The following is a 20,843-nucleotide window of genomic DNA, read 5'->3' as shown; positions in this document are numbered from 1 at the left end:
TGGACCTTTTATCTGCTCATTGTAATTGGGATAATGAGGGAATAACACACACCTGGCCATGGAACAGCTGAGAAGCCAATTGTCCCATTACTTTTTGTCCCTTAACAAGTGGGAGGCACATATGCAAACTGTTGTAATTCCTACACCGTTCACCTGATTTGGATGTAAATACCCTCAAATTAAAGCTGACAGTCTGCAGTTAAAGCACATCTTGTTTGTTTCATTTCAAATCCATTGTGGTGGTGTATAAAGCCAAAAATATTAGAATTGTGTCAACGTCCCAATATTTATGGACCTGACTGTAGCTAAAGTAGTAGAAAGCCAAACTGGGGTGATTGTTTTCCATGACACAATATGGCATATATTGCAGAGGAATGGCATGCATGGGTATCTTCCATGAAGGAAGCATCTCCTAAAGCCCACTTGGAATTTACCAGGGCCCATGCCGAAAAGGAAGACAACTGGGATCCTGTACTCTGCAGTGATGAGACCAAGATAAATGTTGTTGGAACTGACAGCTTCAAAACCTATGGCATTGCAAAGGAGAAGGATACAAAGAAAAATGCATGGTGCCTACACTGAAACATGTGGTGGCAGTGTCTTTCTGTGGGGCTGCATGCGTACTGCTGATGTCAGGGAGCTGCATTTCATTGATTTCATGAATTCAAAGATGTACTGCTCTTATATTGAAAGAAGAGGTTACCATCAATCTGTGCCTTTGGTCATCATGCAGTTTTTGAACAGGACAAATGATCCAAAACACATCTAAGGCCACTGTTGCATATCTGAAGAAGAACAGGGTGAAAGTATCAGTGACCATGTCTCCTGATCTGAACCCAATCTAACACCTATGGGGAAGAGACAAGAGCCAAGAGGAGTCTCACTCTCCATACAGGATTCAGGCTCTAAAAGGAGGTCGTTCTTAAGAATGGAAAAAGATCAACGTTGCAATATGTCGCCAACTTATTCATTCCATGCCTAGAAGACTTGGTGTTGTCCTTACAAATCATGGGGGGGCATACAAAATACTACATGTAGTAGTTTTTGTTGTGGGGTGTATTCACTTTTGCATCCATTTAAGTAAAACTGAAGATTTCATAATCTAAGTTATACATTTACCTTACTTTCATGTAATGAGCTAAACAAATGTTCTAGGAAAAAAAAAAAAAAACACTTCGTTTTGTCAAAAGTTTGGAAATTGTTCTTGTGTTCACCGAGATATTGATTAAAATCTTACTTTTCAAAAAGGGTGTACTCATTTATGCTGAACACTATCACTTTTTTTTTTACCAACAAGATATTTTTTCATTTTTTTTTTTTTAGGTGAACGTATCCTTTAAAAGTGGTTCTAAAACTAAAATCAGTTTACTTTAATGCATTACCTGCATTACCCTCCCTAGCGGTCTGATTATGTCAGTATTTCTGTGCTCAAAGCAGTACATTGTTTTCAATGGAAATATGTTTTTTGTTATTGTAGGCCTGTAATTCTTAGGATTAACTCACTGAAATCTGTCCAAACAAGAGTCTAGTAAACATCCCGCGTATGATAAAATTTGAAACACGAAACCATAAATTATATAATAATCATAAATAATACAATATAATAATAAATGTAAATCAATAATGTAATCAAACCAAAAAACACTGAAATTTGAAATAGAGCGCCAAGTTCGCACATCACTGAGCTCAGTCGCAGAATTGTTTTTAGTGTCTGATGACGAATTTCCCCACGAATCATCACTCAAATCTGCAGGTGGTTCTAATTTTCGATCGCTGTTCTCTAGCTGGTCTAAAACTGCTTTTGACCTAAAGGGACGCCTTTTTGGATGCCATGGACATTTCTCAGTTTCCAGGCAGAAAGAACAGTAAAAATGCAGGTAGGACACAGGACAAAGCACTAGGGACAAAATGTATGTGAAATGGTTTGATACAGTAATGTAATACTATCAGATTTTAGTGTATTGAGTGAATGTAATTTTTTTTTTTAATTAGCTGCCGCTTCCGTCCCCCATACGTCCCGACCCTTGCAGGGAAAAGAACCCGGAAGACTGATGCCGGCATCAGTCGGAGGAGATGGCTGGGGACGCTGCAGGGAGGACATCGCGGGATTGCAGGACAAGTTAAGTGCTGGAGGGAATCCCTGAGCAAAGCTGCAGGGTAATCCCGAGTGTAGATTGGGGTTACCGCTTCTGGTACTGAAAGTTAACCCTGAGCTAAACTTGGGAATACCACCAAGGAGGGTTAAAGAACTCCGGGATAGGCCAAAAAATATCCGTTAGTACACCCCCTACACAAAACACCAAACAGTTAATATAATTTTGAAAATCCTTACTATTTAGAAGAAAAGTCTAAATGGGTTTTCATGATCTCATCTCTGTAATTCAAAAGATAACAGGATCTGTTCTGCCAAGGAGGTGGAATAAGAGCAGGGATTACATCATATCTCCTCCCTCTGTGCAGTAAAAGGAAACTACAGTCCCCATCAACCACAGGGAATTGTAGTGAATGTGGGCAGTACACTACACTTGTACATGTTGAATATGTCAGAACCTCAGTCCGCCTACCACTGTAAGTAGGGCTGAATTACAACACTGCTTCCTGGAAAAAGAACTACACAAGAGATGTGCCAAGACCAGTGGCTGGGAGATTAGCAGGCATAGCAGCCACCGATCTTACAAACAGGAAACCAAAGAAAATTAACAGTTTGACTTGTAAATGAATAGGTTATTTCAGAGCAACTACTGAGTGAACCAGAAGATGGATGACATTTCAGTGAAGGTAGGAAATCAGCAACAAGGACATGTCAAGAAGTTTTTCCCCATAGTTCTGCTTTCAAGTCCTAGCACCCCTTGCCCTTAAACATTTACCTAGCACCTCTCAATCCACGCTGTACCACTGCTCCTATCTGGTCCCACAGAAGACTCCGTACATGAACAGAAATAGTCTCCTGCTGATGTTAGTCAATCCTGTGAGGGGGAGCAGGGGGCATGGCCTAGCCACACAGTCTATGGACACACACACTTACATTTCATAGCAGTAGAAAGCAGTACTTATTTGTGTCTGAAACACACGCATTACATACAATCATGGCCAAAAATATTGGCACCCCTGCACTTCTGTCAGATCATGCACTACTTCTCCCAGAAAATTGTTGCAATTACAAATGTTTAGGCATTCTAAGGTTTTTTTATTTCGTTTGTATTGGTAGGACACAAAAAAGGGGAGAAGCAAAAAGCCAAATCTGACACATTCCACACAAAACCCCAAAAATGGACTGGACAAGATTGGCGCCTTCTCAAATTTGTAATAAATAATTGCATTCCAAGGTTTGTAATGCTCCTCTAATTTGTAATGAAAAAAAATTCACCTGTATCAATTAACAGATCTTAAGGTTCCTGGGTCCACTTATAACATCCAATCACCGAGTTGGAAAAAAAGGATCAAGTTAAAGTTGTGGACAGGCACAAGTCAGGAGATGGATCCAAAAACATTTAAAAATGCTTTATCAATGCCTAGAAGCACAGTGAAGTCTACTATTAAAGAGTTACTAAACACAACAGTAAAATCAGTCTGTATATGTAGTAAAGCATGCTTGTTATACTTACTGTGGAACTTAAGGGTTTAATCCTCTACATTGTGTAAAAATGCTGTTGATCCTGACTTCTCTGATCCTCCCTTCTTCCAGTGTCCCCCTCTTATCTCCTGACATATCATGTGGAGACACGTGCAGTTTGGTGTGTATTGCTAGAGGGTTTTTTTTTCCTTGGGAGTGCATGTGATTAGCACAGGGCCAAGCAGCACTGTCCAGACAGAGATCAGGGTTTCTGCATCCTCCTAGAGCAGAAATAAAACTACTCCTACAAGCTTTAACCAGTGCTCTGCTGAACACAGATATAAGTCACAAGACTGCTCTAACTGCTGATGAGAAAAAGGTATTTAGTAGTTTATATTTACTAAAATAATTGTATTTCCATGCTCTGTGTACTGTGAGAGACCAGATATAGTGACTGCAGGGTCCTGGGTTTAGTAACAGTTTAAGAAGTGAAAAGGTATTTGGTACAACACAGACCCTCCTTGGATCAGGAAGTCGCTCCAATCTGGATGAAAGAGCCAGGAGGAATCAGGTCAGAGAGGCTACCAAGAGGCAACCCTGAAGCAGTTGCAGGAATGTCTGACAAAGACTGGTCATTGCGTGCATGTGACAACAATATCACAAATTCTCCACAAATGTGGCTTGTATAGGAGGGTTGCAAGAAAGAAAAAAGCCACTCCTCAAAAAAAAGGCCACATGCACAACTGAGCTTTACCAAAAACGCACCACGAAGATTCCGAGACCACATGGAAAAAGGTGTTCTGGTCAGATGAATGTCCTTGAATGGCCTATACAGAGCCCAGACTTAAACCCCATTGAAAATCTGGGGAATGACTTGAAGACTGCAGTCTCCAAAATGGTCACCAAATTTAACTGCAACATTTGTTCACTCTTTGCAGAACTGCTCAAGTTTAAAGTCTAGATGTGCAAAGATAGTAGAGACCTATCCCAACAGACTAAAGGCTATCATTAAAGCAAAAGGTGGTTCAACAAAATACTGACAAGGGGGTGATCCTTTTTTCCCCCCAACTCTGCGGTTCTGTTTTTGAAGTTTTGGTGTTATATCTCACTTGGACATAAGTTGCACTGAGAAAATACAGCTGGATAAAACAAACTGTCTTCATTTCAGGCTGCAAAGCAACAATATGAATTTTTAAAAAGGGGGTGATTTTTTTTTCTATACCCACTGTACATCTTTGTTTATTATACACTTTATTTATTGGTTTAAGATACAGGTATATGGTTTGCCGTTTTTATATATATATTTAATATTTTAAATTGAAGTGGTATCTCTCAGAGACACAAATAAGCAGCACTGCTTTCTACTGATTAAATTATCTTCAGTCTGATGTACAGGGTGTACATCCAGAAGCAGCAGCTGGGTTCAGTCAATGTTAATAAATGATTAAGCATAGATAGGAGTGCAGGCGCTATGTATCGAGAGAGAGATCAAGAGAGATAGATAGAGATATAGACACTTGCAGCCCAGCTTGGGAGAGCACCAGCACACGGCTTGCTGAGGAGATACTTGTAAAAAGGGGCAGACGTCGGTTAGGGACTGCAGAAGCAAATGCGCTATACAATAACACTGCACAGAGATAAGTGTAACATGTTTAATTTGCAAAAATAAATAAATAAAATATCCTTTAATATAACCTTTAACTTTTTTTTTTTAGGTAGTACACAAGCCCTAAAATCCTTTTGTATAGCAGTGAATTCTTGCTCAGTATCTGCTCCCTATGATTTTGTTCAGATAGCAGGTGGAAGCACAAACACATCCAGCACCTACATGTCATCATATAGTGGTCTGCCCAGTTTTTATATCCAGCACTTGCATATCAACATGTGGTGGTCTGCCAGGTCATTTATATGATCTCCTGGCTGGGAGGAGCAATGAAATCAAACTAGCCACAGTCAACCCAGATGTTGCCAGCAATACTTGGAACAACTCATCTTCACAAAAAGGGAAAAAATTTAATTTTGATTCATTTTACTCCTTCACATCTCAGTTCAGAAGCCTATTTAAATGCCTGGCTTTTTAAAAGGGATTATAAAAGCTGTTTTTTGTTTTTTTAATTAAATACATGATATACTGACCTGCTGTGAACCTCCTGTTCTGGGGTCCCTTGCCACACTCTGGCCTCCTTACTCCTCAGTGCCAAGTGGCTCAGGAACGACCCCAAGCTATGCAGTGTGCTTCTATTCAGACACACAGTACGGCTCAGCCTTGCCACCAGATTTTCACTGACAGCAGTAGGAGCAAATGGCTCCCGCTGCTCTTAGCCTAGCCTGAGAGAGCAGGGAAAGGGGATAAAAACTGCTACAGAGGTGTACATGTACAGCGCTGGATTGAGGTGGGGCTCAGGTAAGTATTTGGGGGGGGGGGGTCTGAGGGGAGAACTACTATTGAAAGTTTTTTGTACCTTGTGCAGAGAATACATTAAAAAAAAAAAAATTAACCTTCACAGTCACTTTAAATGTGCATGTGCTAGGCTGCTGAATTCTAGTGTTTGGAAAATAAAAACAAAAAGGAGCGACAGGGACCGGTCTTGCACGCGGAGGATCAGCGGATTAGACATCTCTGCGCTCTTCACCCAAAGACAAAAAGGAGCAGTAAGCCCATCCAGTACAGGCACAGCCCCAGTGCATGTAGCAAAAAAAATTTCTTTGAATTAAAACTGGAGCAGCCAAAATCTGGAGCAGTTGTGCATGGCAACCAATCAGTATCTTATCTTCAGCATGTATTGGTGTCCGTTTATGAACCAGCAGTAATAGATCGCTGCTCAGTTCTCCGGCATTCTAGGAGAACACAGTTCTCCTGTGAATGCCGTTTATGAAGCATATGTAGATCAGTTCTCCAAACGAAGGGAGAACGGTCTACAAATGCTGGAAAACGGCTGATTTTACTATAATCGAGAGATTACAGTAAAAGATCAGTTTACTAAGCAGAGGTAAATTATCTCTGCTTAGTTTGCGGTTCCTCCGATTCTCCAGCTCTGGGCTGGAGAATCTGGAGGGAGAACACAGATCTCCAGAGAAGGGCTGAACATGTTCTCCTGAGTGTTATAAACTGTGAATGACCAGAGAATAGCTGCGATCCTCTGAATCACAGCTATTCTCTGTGTCATAAAAGGACACCTTAGTTTGAAAATGAAAGGTAGAAGCTGACAGGTTACCATGCACAGCTGCTCTGAATTCTGGCTGCTCCAGTTTTAATACATTTCCCTCAATGTATTTTAATGGAAACATGTACCAAGAAATATGGAGGCTACCATTCCTACCCTTCTAAAAAAAAGCTCATTGCCTAGCAGTCTCTGGACTCAGCAGGAGACATTGACAATCATATGCAGTTACTGAAGTCATAGGGAAGTCGCAACTGATCTATACACGTACGGGGCAGTGGCTCAAAAGTAGTGAAGCCTTTGCATTTCATGCATTTTTTGCGATCAGGTTTCATTTCAAGGCCCTGGAGACAACCATATTTACACATCAGTGTGTGCCAGAAAATAACACACATCCATAGGTGGTTCTTTTGAAAGTTAATTCTGAAAACTGCTAGATCAGGCAACAAATATTTAGGGGTACCCACAGATACTTATAGGCTAGCAGGAAAAGTTAAAACAAAAACGTTTTATCCTGTGAACAAAATCAGACATTGTCCTCCCACCCAATATATCCTCTCTCTATTCTGCTATCCTTTAAAGGGAAACTTCACTCTTTCAGTCAACATTAACCATTTTCAATCTTTATACAATTTTTGCATTTCTTCAGTTACTGCCTAAAAAAAAAATAAAGTCTTGTGAGCAGTACAAAAGAAAAAACGGTTTGAATAAATAAAACGTAACCAATATCGGATTCTCCACCTTTAAAAGTGTCACTTTGAAAGCTGCAGATACCCTACATAAACTGATGTACAAAAAAAAAAAGAAAAGAAAAAAAGAAGGGGTGAACAAATGTGCCGCACATCCAACTATAATACTACACCATTTTGCATGAATTACCCCATAAATTATAAGTTTTACTATACACAATATAAATGCACACAGAACAAAAAAAGTTCTTTAAAAGTCCCACTGATTTGCACAGTCCCTCATAGAGCCATCTTGTTAAGCATCATTCTGAATATTTCATCTATACACACAACTGTCTCAATATTGTGTGCCACCACCAATACACCCGATGTGCTCTCACTTGGAGCTTTTGACCTCACATATATAATGTTTGGTCAAACAACACGTGTCCCTTTAAAATGGACTTAGTAGAGGCGTATTCAGAGGTATATTTCTCCTCCTGGGTCAATCACATCAACTGTAGACCATCTTTTCCTTCGAATTTCACTCAGCATGAAAATAAAGATTAGCAAAATATAGTGCTTTATCGCTAAAAACACCTTTATTTAAAGAAAGAAAAAAAAAAGAGCAACTCACATTCTTTTGGTGCTCAATCGCACCAGATATAGTCAGCCTGTTTAAACTTCCTCTCCTGTCAGCGTTCTCATGGATCCTCTACCTGGTACCACAAAAGTTGTGACATCATCAAGCCCCTCCACTACACGGTACACCATAGGGTCACATGGCTTCCTCAGGGGGATAAGATTCAAATTCAGGTTTCCAAGAGAAGGCAAATGTTATACATACCAGGAGTCTTCAGGAAGGATGAAGGGGCTTTCTCAACTAAGTACATCCTCCTGTCCGATTGCCTGAGCTAAGGGCAGAAGGATTATAGGAAGTAAATGCTACATGAATCGTCTGCCCTTGAAGTCTATGGGTAGCTTTAGGGCACTGGTGCTCAACCTGCTTGATATAAGGGGCTTCAACTGTGGCTCCTGACATGTTCAAGGAAAGTGCACATAAAATATTCAGTATATGTAATGCTACAGGAAACTGTCAGACTGCAGGTATGATTGGATACAGGAGACATGTTGCAGCAAACTGGGCACATAACACACAAGACTGCTAGAGATTACTGCCATTATAGTACGTTTATAAATCAAAGTTCCCCTACTGTTGGGGCCTTAGGAATATTCCCAGGACATCCATCATTAAAATATTTAATATAAAGCCGAGAACAGTGTTTTAAGACATTTCATGCATAGTTACATAGCTAGTCTGACTGAATAAAGACAGAAGTCCATCTAGTTAAACCAAAAAAAAAAAAGTTATAATCCTATACCCACAGTTGATCCAGAGGAAGGCAAAAAACCCAGCAAAGCATGATCCAATCTGCTCATGCAGGAGAAAAAAATCATTCCTGACCCCCTGAGAGGGAATTGGATATTCCCTGGATCAACTTTACCTATAAAATGTTAGTAACCAGTTATATTCTGTGTATTCAAGAAAGAACACAAGACTTTTTCAAAGCAATCCACTGAGCTGGCCAGAACCAACTCTTGAGGGAGTCTATTCCACATTTTCACAGCTCTTACTGTGAAGAAACCTTTCTGTATTTGGAGATTAAATCTTTTCCTCCAGACGTAAAGCATCCCCCCTTCTCAGATGACCTCAGGGTGAATAGCTCTACACCGAGTTCACTATATGAACCACTGATGTATTTATACATGTTGATCATATTTTGCCCTTAATCTCCTCTTCTCAAGAGAGGACAAATTCAGTTCCTCTAATCTTTCCTCATAGCTGAGCTCCTCCATGCCTCTTATCAGTTTGGTTGCCCTGCTCTGTACTGTCTCCAGTTCCCCAATATTCTTTTTGTGAATTGGTGCCAAAAACTGAACTGCATATTCCAGATGAGGTATTACTAATGATTTGTACAGGGATAATATGATATCTCTCTCTATGGAGTCTATACCTCTTAATAAAGAAGATTTTGCTTGCTGTAGAAACCGCAGCTTGGCAATGAATGCTGTTATTAAGCTTATGATCTACCAGAACTCCCAGATCCTTCACCATTGCTCCCCCCAGTTTTACCCCCCCCCCCCCCCAGTATGTATGATGCATGCATATTCTTAGCCCCCAAGTGCATAACCTTACATTTATCAACATTAAACCTCACTTTAGATTGAACGCTCCTTGAGGGTTAGGGACTGATGTGAATGTAAAATATATATGTAAAGCGCTGCATAAATTGACAGCGCTATACAAGTACCTGAAATAAATACATTTGCCACATAGTTGCCTAATTAAACAGTGCATTGAGGTCGACTTGTAAGTTGGACACATCATGCAAGGATGTTATTTCACTGTACAGCTTGGTGTCAACTGCAAAGACTGAAATGGTATTTTTAATCCCAGACCTTATATCATTTATAAATATATTAAAAAGTAAGGGTCCCAACACTGAATGGTCTAGGGTTGTTAGTGGTGTACCCCAAAGTTCAGAGTATGAATCATTAACCACTACTCTCTGAATACGATTTTTTAGCCAGTTTTCTATCCATTTACATACTGATTTTTCCAAGTCAGTAGACTTTACATGTCTATATGTTCAATAAAGCAACATTTAAATACTGCAATTATCCTAAAACATATACTCACCCATTACCAGTGGACTCTACCATACAGGACCTAGGTGGAACCCTTTGTCAATGGCCACACACCCAGAAAATACATGATTCCCCATTTAGTGTGTTTTTTTCTATTACAAAAAATGCAGAAAGCAGCTTTATGATCGCTGAAAAGACATGTAGTCAGGAAATCCAGTGTGGCATTCATACAACAGGTGTACATCTACCCAAAATAAATTACATATCAGCCTGGGAAAGATTAGCAATGGGTCAGTGTCATGAAGAACAATGCAGAAGTTTCATTTTCTAATGAATACATTTTATTTTACTAAATGGTCTAAACATGCAACGCAAACATAGAACAAAAGTTCCAGCAAATGTAGCATGTGTGCTGAGACAAAATATTTACCACTGAAAGGGGTGCTTACAATAATCGGCTTATTAATTCATGTAAAACTTAATTTAAAAAAAAAATAACTTTTGCTGTAATCGCAGTGCGAGCTGGAGTTGGGCTTCAATTTGTTAGATGTACTAGCAGACTTTGATACACTAACACTCCCCCACCCCCGAGACTAACAATGCTGCTGTCCTCCTTCATCCAGAGTCTAGGCACTATTACAGGAGGTGTGAAACCAGCCAGATCACCAAGTGAAAACAAAAAAAAAAAACTAATGCAACCACCTCATCTAATGAATCAATGATGGTAAGCTGCAATACATTCCAATTTTTGGGTTTAATATCGCTTGATGCAATGATGGTAAGCTGCACTACATTACAATTTTTGGGTTTAATATTGCTTTAAGTAGTAAAATAAAGTTCCCAGCTATTGCAAACAATACAGCGTCTAGCAATGCATCTTGAGACCTATAATTTATTGCTCAGCTCTCGATTAAATGCAGTGAAACCTGTGTGCTCCAGTGGTAAACATTATATAGAGTGAAGAAGCAGTGGGAAAAGCAGACGAGGAGGTAGAGCTTCCCATTCTTACAGTCACCAGAGACATTGGGTTTGAGATAATACTTTCAGTGACAGATAGGCAGCAGAGAAGGGGAATCACAATCCCTCAACCAATTTGCTATAGTTATCACTTATAATCCAGCAAATGGCAACAAATGACAGCGGTTTATCATACTGAATCTGTCATGCTAATGGGTCTTCAGAAGCCTTGCATTTTCAAATTAACGGTCCAGAGGCAGCTGAGATTATTCCCATTTCTAATTCAACCCTAACTGCAATACCATTAACTGCAAATGTAATAGAAAATGTACTTTTTAGTAGACAAACCTACTGTAGGAAGAGGTATATAGCATGAATGAACCTTGATCCTCAATCCTTTGGGTAGATTTGACTCCCAAGACAATAAATACACAATCAAGTTCTCTGGCTGTCACTGACACGTTAAAGGTCCAATGGGGCAAAGTGCCTTTTGTGGCCACTGTACACAGAGAAGATGTAATAGTTACCATTCAATCACTGCTGCTAAAGCATTTAAAAAATGGATGCAAGTACTAAAAGGTCACATATAGACTCCAGATGTGCCACATTGATTATATTACAAAAAAATTAAAAATTGACAGCAATCACAAATTGACACTTCTCTAGCTTTCATGTCAGGTAATTGCCAATTAAATACATTTTTGATGTGAGACATTTAAATATATCTTTTTATAGATGGTAGTGAGTAATCAAACACACTACAGTTCTATATTCTTTTAAAAGAATAAGATTGGGATAATAGTCTCTCATACTGGTTTTGACAAGCACAAATTATTCTTCCACATGCATCAAAAGGGGGGGGGGGGGGGTCTAAACAGAAAACAATTTGCAAGTAAAATAAAATCCTAAGAGTCAGCTGCCAGGCTCCATTAAGTATCTCTGATCAGAAATGATCAAATCATCAGAGATCATTAAGGAAACAATGCTAGAGTGATCCTTATATTGATTGCGATAATCATGACAACTTAAAAGTCTATGAATGGTTCCATTACATTCAGGCAGGCATTGAATGCCTAGATATATGCGCAACAGACAGTTTCAAAATTCAAATACATGAATATTTACATCATTTGAGATGCCTACCACCTAAAGTATTACATAAAGTCCATATTTTGTTTTTTTTCCCCACACCGCTATCTGGAAAAGGATAAGTACAAGCAATGTTTTAATTACTGTCCCAAAATTAAAAATAAAGTTTTAAATTCATTGGCAGGCTGTTAAAAACCTGAAGAAAAAAAAATAAAAAAACACGAAAAATAAATAGCCACTCACAATGAAATTGCCTTTGTATATTAAACAAAAAAAATTGCACACTTTTGAACACCAAGCCATACCTTTTCTTTCAGAACGCTTCTTTCGTCTTCTCTTAAAACGACGCCTCATGAGGCTGAAAAGGTTTTCCATGTTCACAGTACCAGCCAGAAGAGATGCCATGGCAAGCTGAAGGTCAGAGTACTAAAACTCTGACAGCCCGGTTATCTGGGTAACGCTGCCTCTTTATAGGAAGCACCAGAGCACAGCAAGCAGTTAACCCTCTATTAACATGCCAAGCAGCACACATGCCCTCTTTTGTAAGAGGTCTCACTCTTCCCATTCCAGTTACCTAACTGCAAAATGTGCTGGTAACTGAAATTCATTGCTATTAGCCACTAGAGGCACATGTGACAGTTAACCCTCCTGTGCAATCATTCAAGTACCAAGCATTCACAGGAAAGATGTAGAGAAAAAGGCAGCCTGCAATTCTCAAATGTCTGATGTGACACATGGTAGGGAGATATAAAGACAACATTTTATAACATTCCACCAATATGTTCTCTCTCTACTGTCCTCAACACCATCTTATTCTCCACAGCCCATACAGCATATTTTTAAAATGTATTAAAATTCCTAAATATTTAGATTCCCAAATTTTGACTGAGGAGTTGAGATAATGTAGAACCATAGTATATTCATTATAAAACCTGGATACAGGATTGAGTATTTTGTTTCCGCATTTCTGCAATACAGCAAAGCAGTGGAGTTAGTGCCGAGCACTTTTCAACTGGCTGCAGCCCCCCGTTCAGCCAAACGTTTCTATCTGGCCATTTTTCAATCGAGGAAGGGAGACAACATGGCCATCCATGTACTGAATTCCTTATAAACTAGACAAAATGCAGTGTATGGCCAGCTTTTGGTTTTACCAGGGTGGCAGAACAAGTTAGAGTCTGCAAGAGGAAATCCCATTTAGGGAAAATTTACTTTACACATTTTAAAGACATCGACATGTGTAGAGGATTGACATTGTATTTAATAAGGCTAGTGGAAAAAAAAAAGTCTGTTTTTTGGTTTTTAGTCTGTTGGTATGCATTAAAAAGATATTTTGCTAGGAATGGCAGCGACTATCAATGCTCCTTCCCAAAGCATTACAAAAATAGGTGTAAAGTCAACCTAAAGGAACCTCTTAAAATATTGAAAACTGCCACTTTGTGTGTTTTAGGACACATCTCTTCAGGTTCTTAAGCACCTTTCACACGAAGGGTCCGATCAGGTCCGCCTGTCAGATATTTCAGTCACCCCAATGAGCCAGGGGTGGGGGGGCAACAAACTACAAAGGAAAGGAATCTGTCCCCCCCAATCTAGGTGGATTGCATGGCAAGTTGGATATAAATTAAAGTGGCAGTAAACTCTTACATTTTACCTACAGGCAAGCTTATAATAAAGCTTACCTGTAGGTAAAATGAATATCTCCTAAACGTGCACCATTTAGGAGATATTCTATTTTCTAAAGTGGACACATGCACTATGAAGGAATAGCGTACCTGTGCCACTCCTTCAGAGCTGTGTGCCTAGCCCGGGAATCCCGCGCGCATGAGCGACGTTCACCGTGGCCCGGCCTGTCAGACGGCCGGAGCTCACGAACCCGAAAAAAAGCATCTGCAGCAATGACAGGGTGCCGCTGGAGGGCTTTGTTTAAAGGCAAGTCCTATATAAATGTGCTAGTATGCTAGTAAAGTAACTCAAATAACCACTCGTTACAACCAAGGTATGCAGAATTCCATCTCTGAACGCACAACACATCGAACCTTGAAGCAGATGGGCTACAGCAGCCAAAGACCACACCAGGTGCCACTCCTGTCAGCTAACAGGAAACAGAGGATACAATTCATACAGGCTCACCATAATTGGACAATAGAAGATTGGAAAAACATTGTCTGGTGTGAGGAGTCTAGATTTCAGCTGCGAAATTCAGATGGTAGGGTCAGAATTTGGCGTAAACATGAAAGCATGGATCCATCCTGCCTTGTATCAACGGTTCAGTCAGGTGGTGTTGTAACTGTGTGGGGGATATTTTCTTGGCACAGTTTGGGCCCCCTTAGTACCAACTGAGCATTATTTAAATGCCAAGGCCCACCTGAGTATTCTTGCTGACCATGTCTATCCCTTTATGACTACAGTGTACCCATCTTCTGATGGCTACTTCCAGCAGGATAATGCACCATGTCACAAAGCTCAGGTCAATGCAAACTGGTTTCCTGAACATGACAACTCATTTCACTGTACTTCAATAACCTCCACAGCCACAAGATCTCAATCCAATAGAGTACCTTTGGAATGTGGTGGAATGGGAGATTTGTATCATAGGATGTGCAACCAACAAATCTGCAGCAATTGCGTGATACTATCATGTCAATATGGACCAAAATCTCTGAGGAATGTTTCCAACACCTTGTTGAATCTATTCCACAAAAAATTAAGCCAGTTCTGAAGTCAAAAGGGGGTCCAACCCTGGTGCTAGCAAGGTGTACCTAATAAAGTGGCCAGTGAGTGTACAACTAAAGTGTGAACCAGCCCTAAAAATGAACAAATATCACTTGACATACCTACAGCTGGAAACAATCATTTCTTTATTTGAACTGCGGTTCATTTTTATACTTTGTGATGAAATATTAGGTCAGGTAAGTAAATATAAAATAAGGGAAAGAAATGTGGCTGTTATTTAAGCTTTGAGTTAAAGTTAGCATGGTATCATCAGTAACAATCTACAAAGTTAACAAATTTTAGGCTCAAAAGGGCAGCCTGCCAGATATACACTCACCCAGAAACACAATTACACATACCCTATTTAAACCAATGCTAAGACAACTTTGCTGGGCAAAATGTAGCTGCCTCAAATAAAATAAACTTTCCATGAATATGTACGCTGAAAGTGGTCAATGCTTCAAGGGTTTGTGTTCCAGTGGCTGTGTGTCAGGGTGGCAATGATGATAAAGCAAAGATTCCTACATTCAAAGCATAGGAAGAGCAGAAGAATTAAATTTTCTTTAACAAAAGTCATAAATCACAGGAGGTGAAGTCAGAGGCTTCCCCAAAGTGATAGACTTTCAAAAAAGGTTACAGTCATGCAGTAAACTAGAGAATCTGTAAAAGTTTGCCACCTGCTTGTGACTTCCTAAGACAATAGACATTTGGCACTGATGAGGAGGACCATGGAAGTGCAGACAGTGCAAATAGGACGGCTTTGGTTGTGCCTATTGCAATCCTCATCAATGTCAAATGAAGGGACATTGATGAGGATCAATGCCTTGGGCCCCTTCCTGCCTTAATCAGTCTCTGGGGGATAAGCATTACCCTCAAGACAAAGCAGCTCTGGGTTCATATAGACACAGCCAAAACAGAAATACATAATACCTTCAATAGGGCAGTTTGAAATAGAGGAGTATCTAATCAATAACGGTTACAGACCTTACACTAAGAGCAAACCTGTCACAAAAACACAGAAAGTGTCATTAGTCACCTGTCCTTCAATTTCTAGTTCCATGCCAGTTATGCTGATCCACTTGTTTCAATACTTTGAATCAAAGAACCACGTCAAGTATGCAGATAAGGACTTCTCTAACTTTAATGAGCTTAATACTTGTTCAAGGTCAAAAAAATGAAAGGCTAAGTTTCCCTTCGGAACATTTAAACACATTTCACCTCCTGCTCCCTATCCCCTCCTCCATGTCACAGCAGGCTGTGACATGGGCTCCTCTATCTTTTTGAAAAACAGCACAACTCTGCTGGCATAGCCACATTATTCATAAACAGATTCTTGTAAACTAAAACTACACGTACCATCTTCCACAGTGGCAGATGCACTTGTAGTTTTTAATGTGCTGTGAAGGCACTGTTGTAATGCTTTCATAGTCCACTGCCATGTCCTCCTGCAGAGGACATGTTTGCAGGAGCCAACATTGAATCTATGATCTACTGATTATGGGTACAATGTTTTCCAAGCTCCTGCAGGAAATAAATGCAATTTGTTCTTGTAAAAAATGTGTGTATTATTTTTTCTGTGTGAATTTAGCCTTTAAAAACATATAAAAGCAATTTCCAGCTTTGTTGAAAAAGCAGTGAAACCCATTGTAGAGAACAGCTTAAAGTAATTCTAAAAAAGGTTCTATAAAAAAAAACCCCCAAAAAAACAGTTTCCTGCTCCGTGCAATGGTTTTGCACAAAGCAGCCCTAATCTTCCTCTTCTCGGGTCCCCCGCCGATGCTCCTGGCTCGGTTTCAGCGAATGCCCCCACAAGATGCCACTTTTGATGGGGGTACTCATGTGGGTTCTCTCCCGAGCCCTGGTGTCTGCACCCACATGCCATGACTTGGCCCTGCCCTCTGCTCCCACCTTACTGGCTGTGATTGACAGCAGTGGGAGCCAAAAAGGCACCTGCTGCCGTGTCTCAGCCAATGAGCACAGAGACACCCAGGAGAGCGGAGGCTTCTACGCACAGCGCTAGATCGAGGTCAGCTTTGGAAAGTATAAGGGGGAGCTGTATACAGAAGTTTTTTTTATCTTCATGCATAGAATGCATGAAAAGAGGGAGAAAAAAAAGCCACACACAGACTTAAGCCTTTAGAACCAATTTAAAAATGAAAATTGGAGTATTAGCTTATGTATGCTACTATAAATGCTGAAATGTTCATACACAAATACAAAAACAAAAAACACATTTTATTAAGCATTCCATAAAACACTGATAAAACCATTAACTGATGAAATAGATGGACAATAGTATCTATGAAATCACACATGTTTATATACTCTTTACAACCAGACTTTGACCAATTGTTACATAAGTAACACTTACTGATGTAACAATTGGTTGTGGATCCAATGTGTTTTAAACTCAAGAGAATCTTCGTCAGGGACAGATAGTTGGTATGTCTTATATAAATTCATACTTAAAAAACATTTCTCAGATATACCGCACAAGTACGAGACAAACAAAAGCTTACATTGCCAACTAATATACAAATAGTCAGGCAAGAATAAAAAAATGATACGTCTGTAAGCTTTCAGGGACCCCCCACAATGGACAGAGGGAGCACAAGGTGCACCAGGAATTGTCAGACTAAATATTTAAAAAATTCTGAGGGTCTTATTCGAACAGCAAACTAAATTGCAAGTACTGGGGTAAGAATTTTAACAAAATGGATTACTGTAATTTTCTTTTGTTGAATGTGCAAAAATTAAACAAAAAAGGGCGATGGTTTAATACTTTATTCCCGAGGCAATGTCTACAATTTCTAAGAGGAATAATGTAGTCATAACCAACCCCCCCCCCCCCCCCCAAACAGCAGCTCCTATTTACTTAGCTTCCTTTCCTTTAAAGTGGAGCTAGAGGTTTAAAAAGGAAAAAAAAAAAAAAAAGTGCCTATGGCATTTGCCTTATTTAAAGTGCTTGCATTGGAATTCAGTTTTATGTCCTATATTGCCCTGAACTGCAACTTTAAAACTTCCTAAATTCCTCCCTCTGCTCCACTAGAGTCACTCTATGAATGGAATAAATACTGCCCAACCATTTCTTAATTATAAATCTGTTTACAGTGAAATTCTGTCTTATCTGGCTGCCCCACATATACTTTGCTAAATGAGAGGCAGTCTGATTTGTGTCTAGTTTACTTGATAGAGGTCTCCCATGTAGGTCAGTAATGACAGTTCAGACACTATTCGGATTTTTTGGACAAACAGCTCTTTTGGAGGTATTTGCTCTATAACAAAAATAACTTCTTGAATGAACATTCCTAAAAATTCTAGACAAATATGTTGGCTAACCACACAGACATTCACTTACAGCTTTAAACAAAGAATGGGGACCAAATAAAACACTTCTGTCTGACTTGTTAGCATCTTTTGAAATGAAGTCTAAACTACGCTTTAGAAGTTATAAGAAGGTCTGATTTTGACATTCCATGCCCGTTTATGGAAACAATTTCAAAATGTTCCTAATTTGTAACAGGATTTTAGCAGGGAACACTGCAAGGCTGATATCACCAGAGCGAGGAAGGCGAGGTAAAAAAAATAAAAATAAAAATGGATTTGCAGGGACAGGAAAGATTTTCTCCGCTAAGCACTTTATAAATCAGTTGCAGGCCATTGGATGCTTCTAAGGATCCCTTTTATTCCAAATCACCACATACCCAAATGCTTTAACAAGGTCTTAATCAAACAAGTATTTGGAGAACTACAAATCAGCTGATTGCACAGAGCTGTGACAAATTGACAAAATGATATTACAGCACCATCTACTGGTCACTTCCAAAAAGTAATTTCATATTGCAAGCTCATTTCATGCAAGCAGAAAAATACAAAATCAACATCCATTCTAAATTAAACAGCTAATTACCATTAAACTCACTTGACGCAGGATAAAAATATAAAAAAGGGAAACAGTCACAAATGGTCAATGCAAAAATCTGCAAATTTTTGCTGAAGGACAATTATGTAGGCTTGCTCATAGGAGCATATGTCTCTTTATTTAGCTTTTTGTACTTGATAGCCAATATATCACCTCAAGCATTGGGGCTAGAAGTCACCAGGTGTCCTTTAACTGCTACCATCAAATGATTCTCACGAGCATGTATGACCTCAATTTTGGTGATGCAAACTGAAGAGTCAAATGCAGGCAAAGTAAGAAAAGCAAAATAGGTGGAAAAAAAAATTCTCTCATAAGTAAGCTTGCACAATTCAAACACTCAATATTTATATTCTAGAACACCCCAATTCCCACTTGTTCTCTAAAGATGTAAGCCCTTTGCAAAGCCCCCAACCGTTGTGAGAGAAGAACCCAGTACAAGTATGAAAACTTAAAAAAAGGGCCAGTTTTGTTCTGCCAACAATATAATATATTGCAGCTTAGCAAAGGAAAAAAGGAAGGAAGGTGCTCCTTGAGACTGGTGATAACTGCAGTTTTGGGAAGTTAAGTATATGTGCAAAGAGTGAAGTTCTGAAAAAAGGGAAGGGGGGGGGAGATACAGGACTGATTGGATTGAAAGGAATATTGGTCTGATGGAAGATCCCTCACCAAGCATCACAAGGTTCTTAAAGCGGTAGTAAACCACATTTAAAAAAAAACTGGTCCCCCCCAGAGTAATGTCGTAATGTGCTAGAATGCGCGTACTTGCACATTATAACAGGCTTATTTGTGAAACGGATCCTTCCAGCAGCGTGCTGTCACTGCTGACAAGTAATCCATCCATTCACCCATTCTTTCCTCCGGGTTCGTGGGCCACCTGACTGGCCAAGCAGAGGATGTTGTTACCCCTGCACATGCGTTTGGAAGTCACGGCCGTGGCAAGGATTTGTCGTCCATTGACAGCACAGTGTGCATGCACCGGTGACATCACCAGCTGCTTCAGCAGTGCACATTAGGAGATACTTACTGTATGTACAGGTATGCCTTCTTATAGGCTTACCTGCAAATACAACACAAAGGGAGTTTACGCCCACTTTAAAGTGTTATTAAACCCAAACTATGAAAAACTCGTTACTACTATATAACAGAGCATGCATACTCACAAAGCCACTAAAGCATTCATTTTGTGTACAGTCAGCTATACCTGGTTGATCCTCCCTTCAGCTGTCCCTTACATCTTCTGTGTGCCCACTGCAGCCTGAGACTGTGTAGACCAGCTGATGTCCTCTGAGCATGCTCATATTCCAGTTCCCTTCTAAGCTTTTCCTTTTTCTTATCTGTGCAACCCATGTGGAGTATAGAGTCACACGTGGGTAGGACATGGTATGTTGATTGATTAGACAAAAAACAAAACAAAAAAGACAAAAACAAAAACAAAAAAAAAAAACAAAAAACAAAAAACCACTAAGTTTTAATATAAATCAATATTAAATATACACTATATTGCCGAAAGTATTGGGACACTCCTCCAAATCATTGGATTCAGGTGTTCCACTCACCTCCATGGCCACAGGTATATAAAATCAAGCACCTAGGCATGCAGACTGCTTCTACAAACATTTGTGAAAGAATGGGTCACTCTCAGCTCATTGATTGTGGTTTGGGGTTGTTTTTCAGGGGTTGGGCTTGGCCCCTTAGTTCCAGGGAAGGCATCGGCATACCAAGACATTTTGGACAATTTCATGCTCCAAACTTTGTGGGAACAGTTTGGGGATGACCCCTTCATGTTCCAACATGACTGCATACCAGTGCACAAAGCAAGGTCCATAAAGACATGGAAGAGTGAGTTTGGGGTGGGGGAACTTAACTGGCCTACACAGAGTCATGAACTCAACCCGATGGAACACCTTTGGGATGAATTAGAGCGGAGACTGCGAGCCAGGCCTTCTTGTCCGACATCAGTGCCTGACCTCACAAATGCGCTTCTGGAAGAATGGTCACACATTCCCATAGACACACTCCTAAACCTCGTGGACAGCGTTCCCAGAAGAATTGAAACGGTTAGGCTACGTTCACACTAGCGTTGTGTGCAGGCGGCAGAGAGGCATTTGGGAAGGGTTTTACAGCTTCCCAAACAC

General features: G+C 39.9%; 1 protein-coding gene across 2 annotated transcripts in view; it reads right to left on the bottom strand.

Annotated features, from left to right (window-relative positions):
- The window catches only part of ADARB1 (adenosine deaminase RNA specific B1), a 166,632-nt gene that overhangs the window by 79,872 nt on the left and 65,917 nt on the right, over positions 1–20,843 (bottom strand). The window contains exon 1 of one of the 2 annotated variants that reach the window (XM_089671924.1): positions 12,383–12,646. The exons of the other annotated variant lie outside the window; for it this stretch is intronic. Coding sequence (XP_089528050.1) covers positions 12,383–12,482 — 100 coding nt within the window. The 5' untranslated portion in view covers positions 12,483–12,646. Of the gene's footprint in view, positions 1–12,382; positions 12,647–20,843 lie in introns of those variants that run through there. 2 annotated transcript variants of the gene reach the window in all.

The sequence above is a fragment of the Staurois parvus genome, unplaced genomic scaffold (assembly GCF_062004578.1).
Source record: "Staurois parvus isolate SC_StPar_1 unplaced genomic scaffold, SC_StPar_1.0 ptg000011l, whole genome shotgun sequence".
Lineage (NCBI taxonomy): Eukaryota > Metazoa > Chordata > Amphibia > Anura > Ranidae > Staurois > Staurois parvus.
The sequence above is the reverse complement of the archived record's forward strand: the minus strand, read 5'-3'. Positions and strand labels throughout refer to the sequence as shown.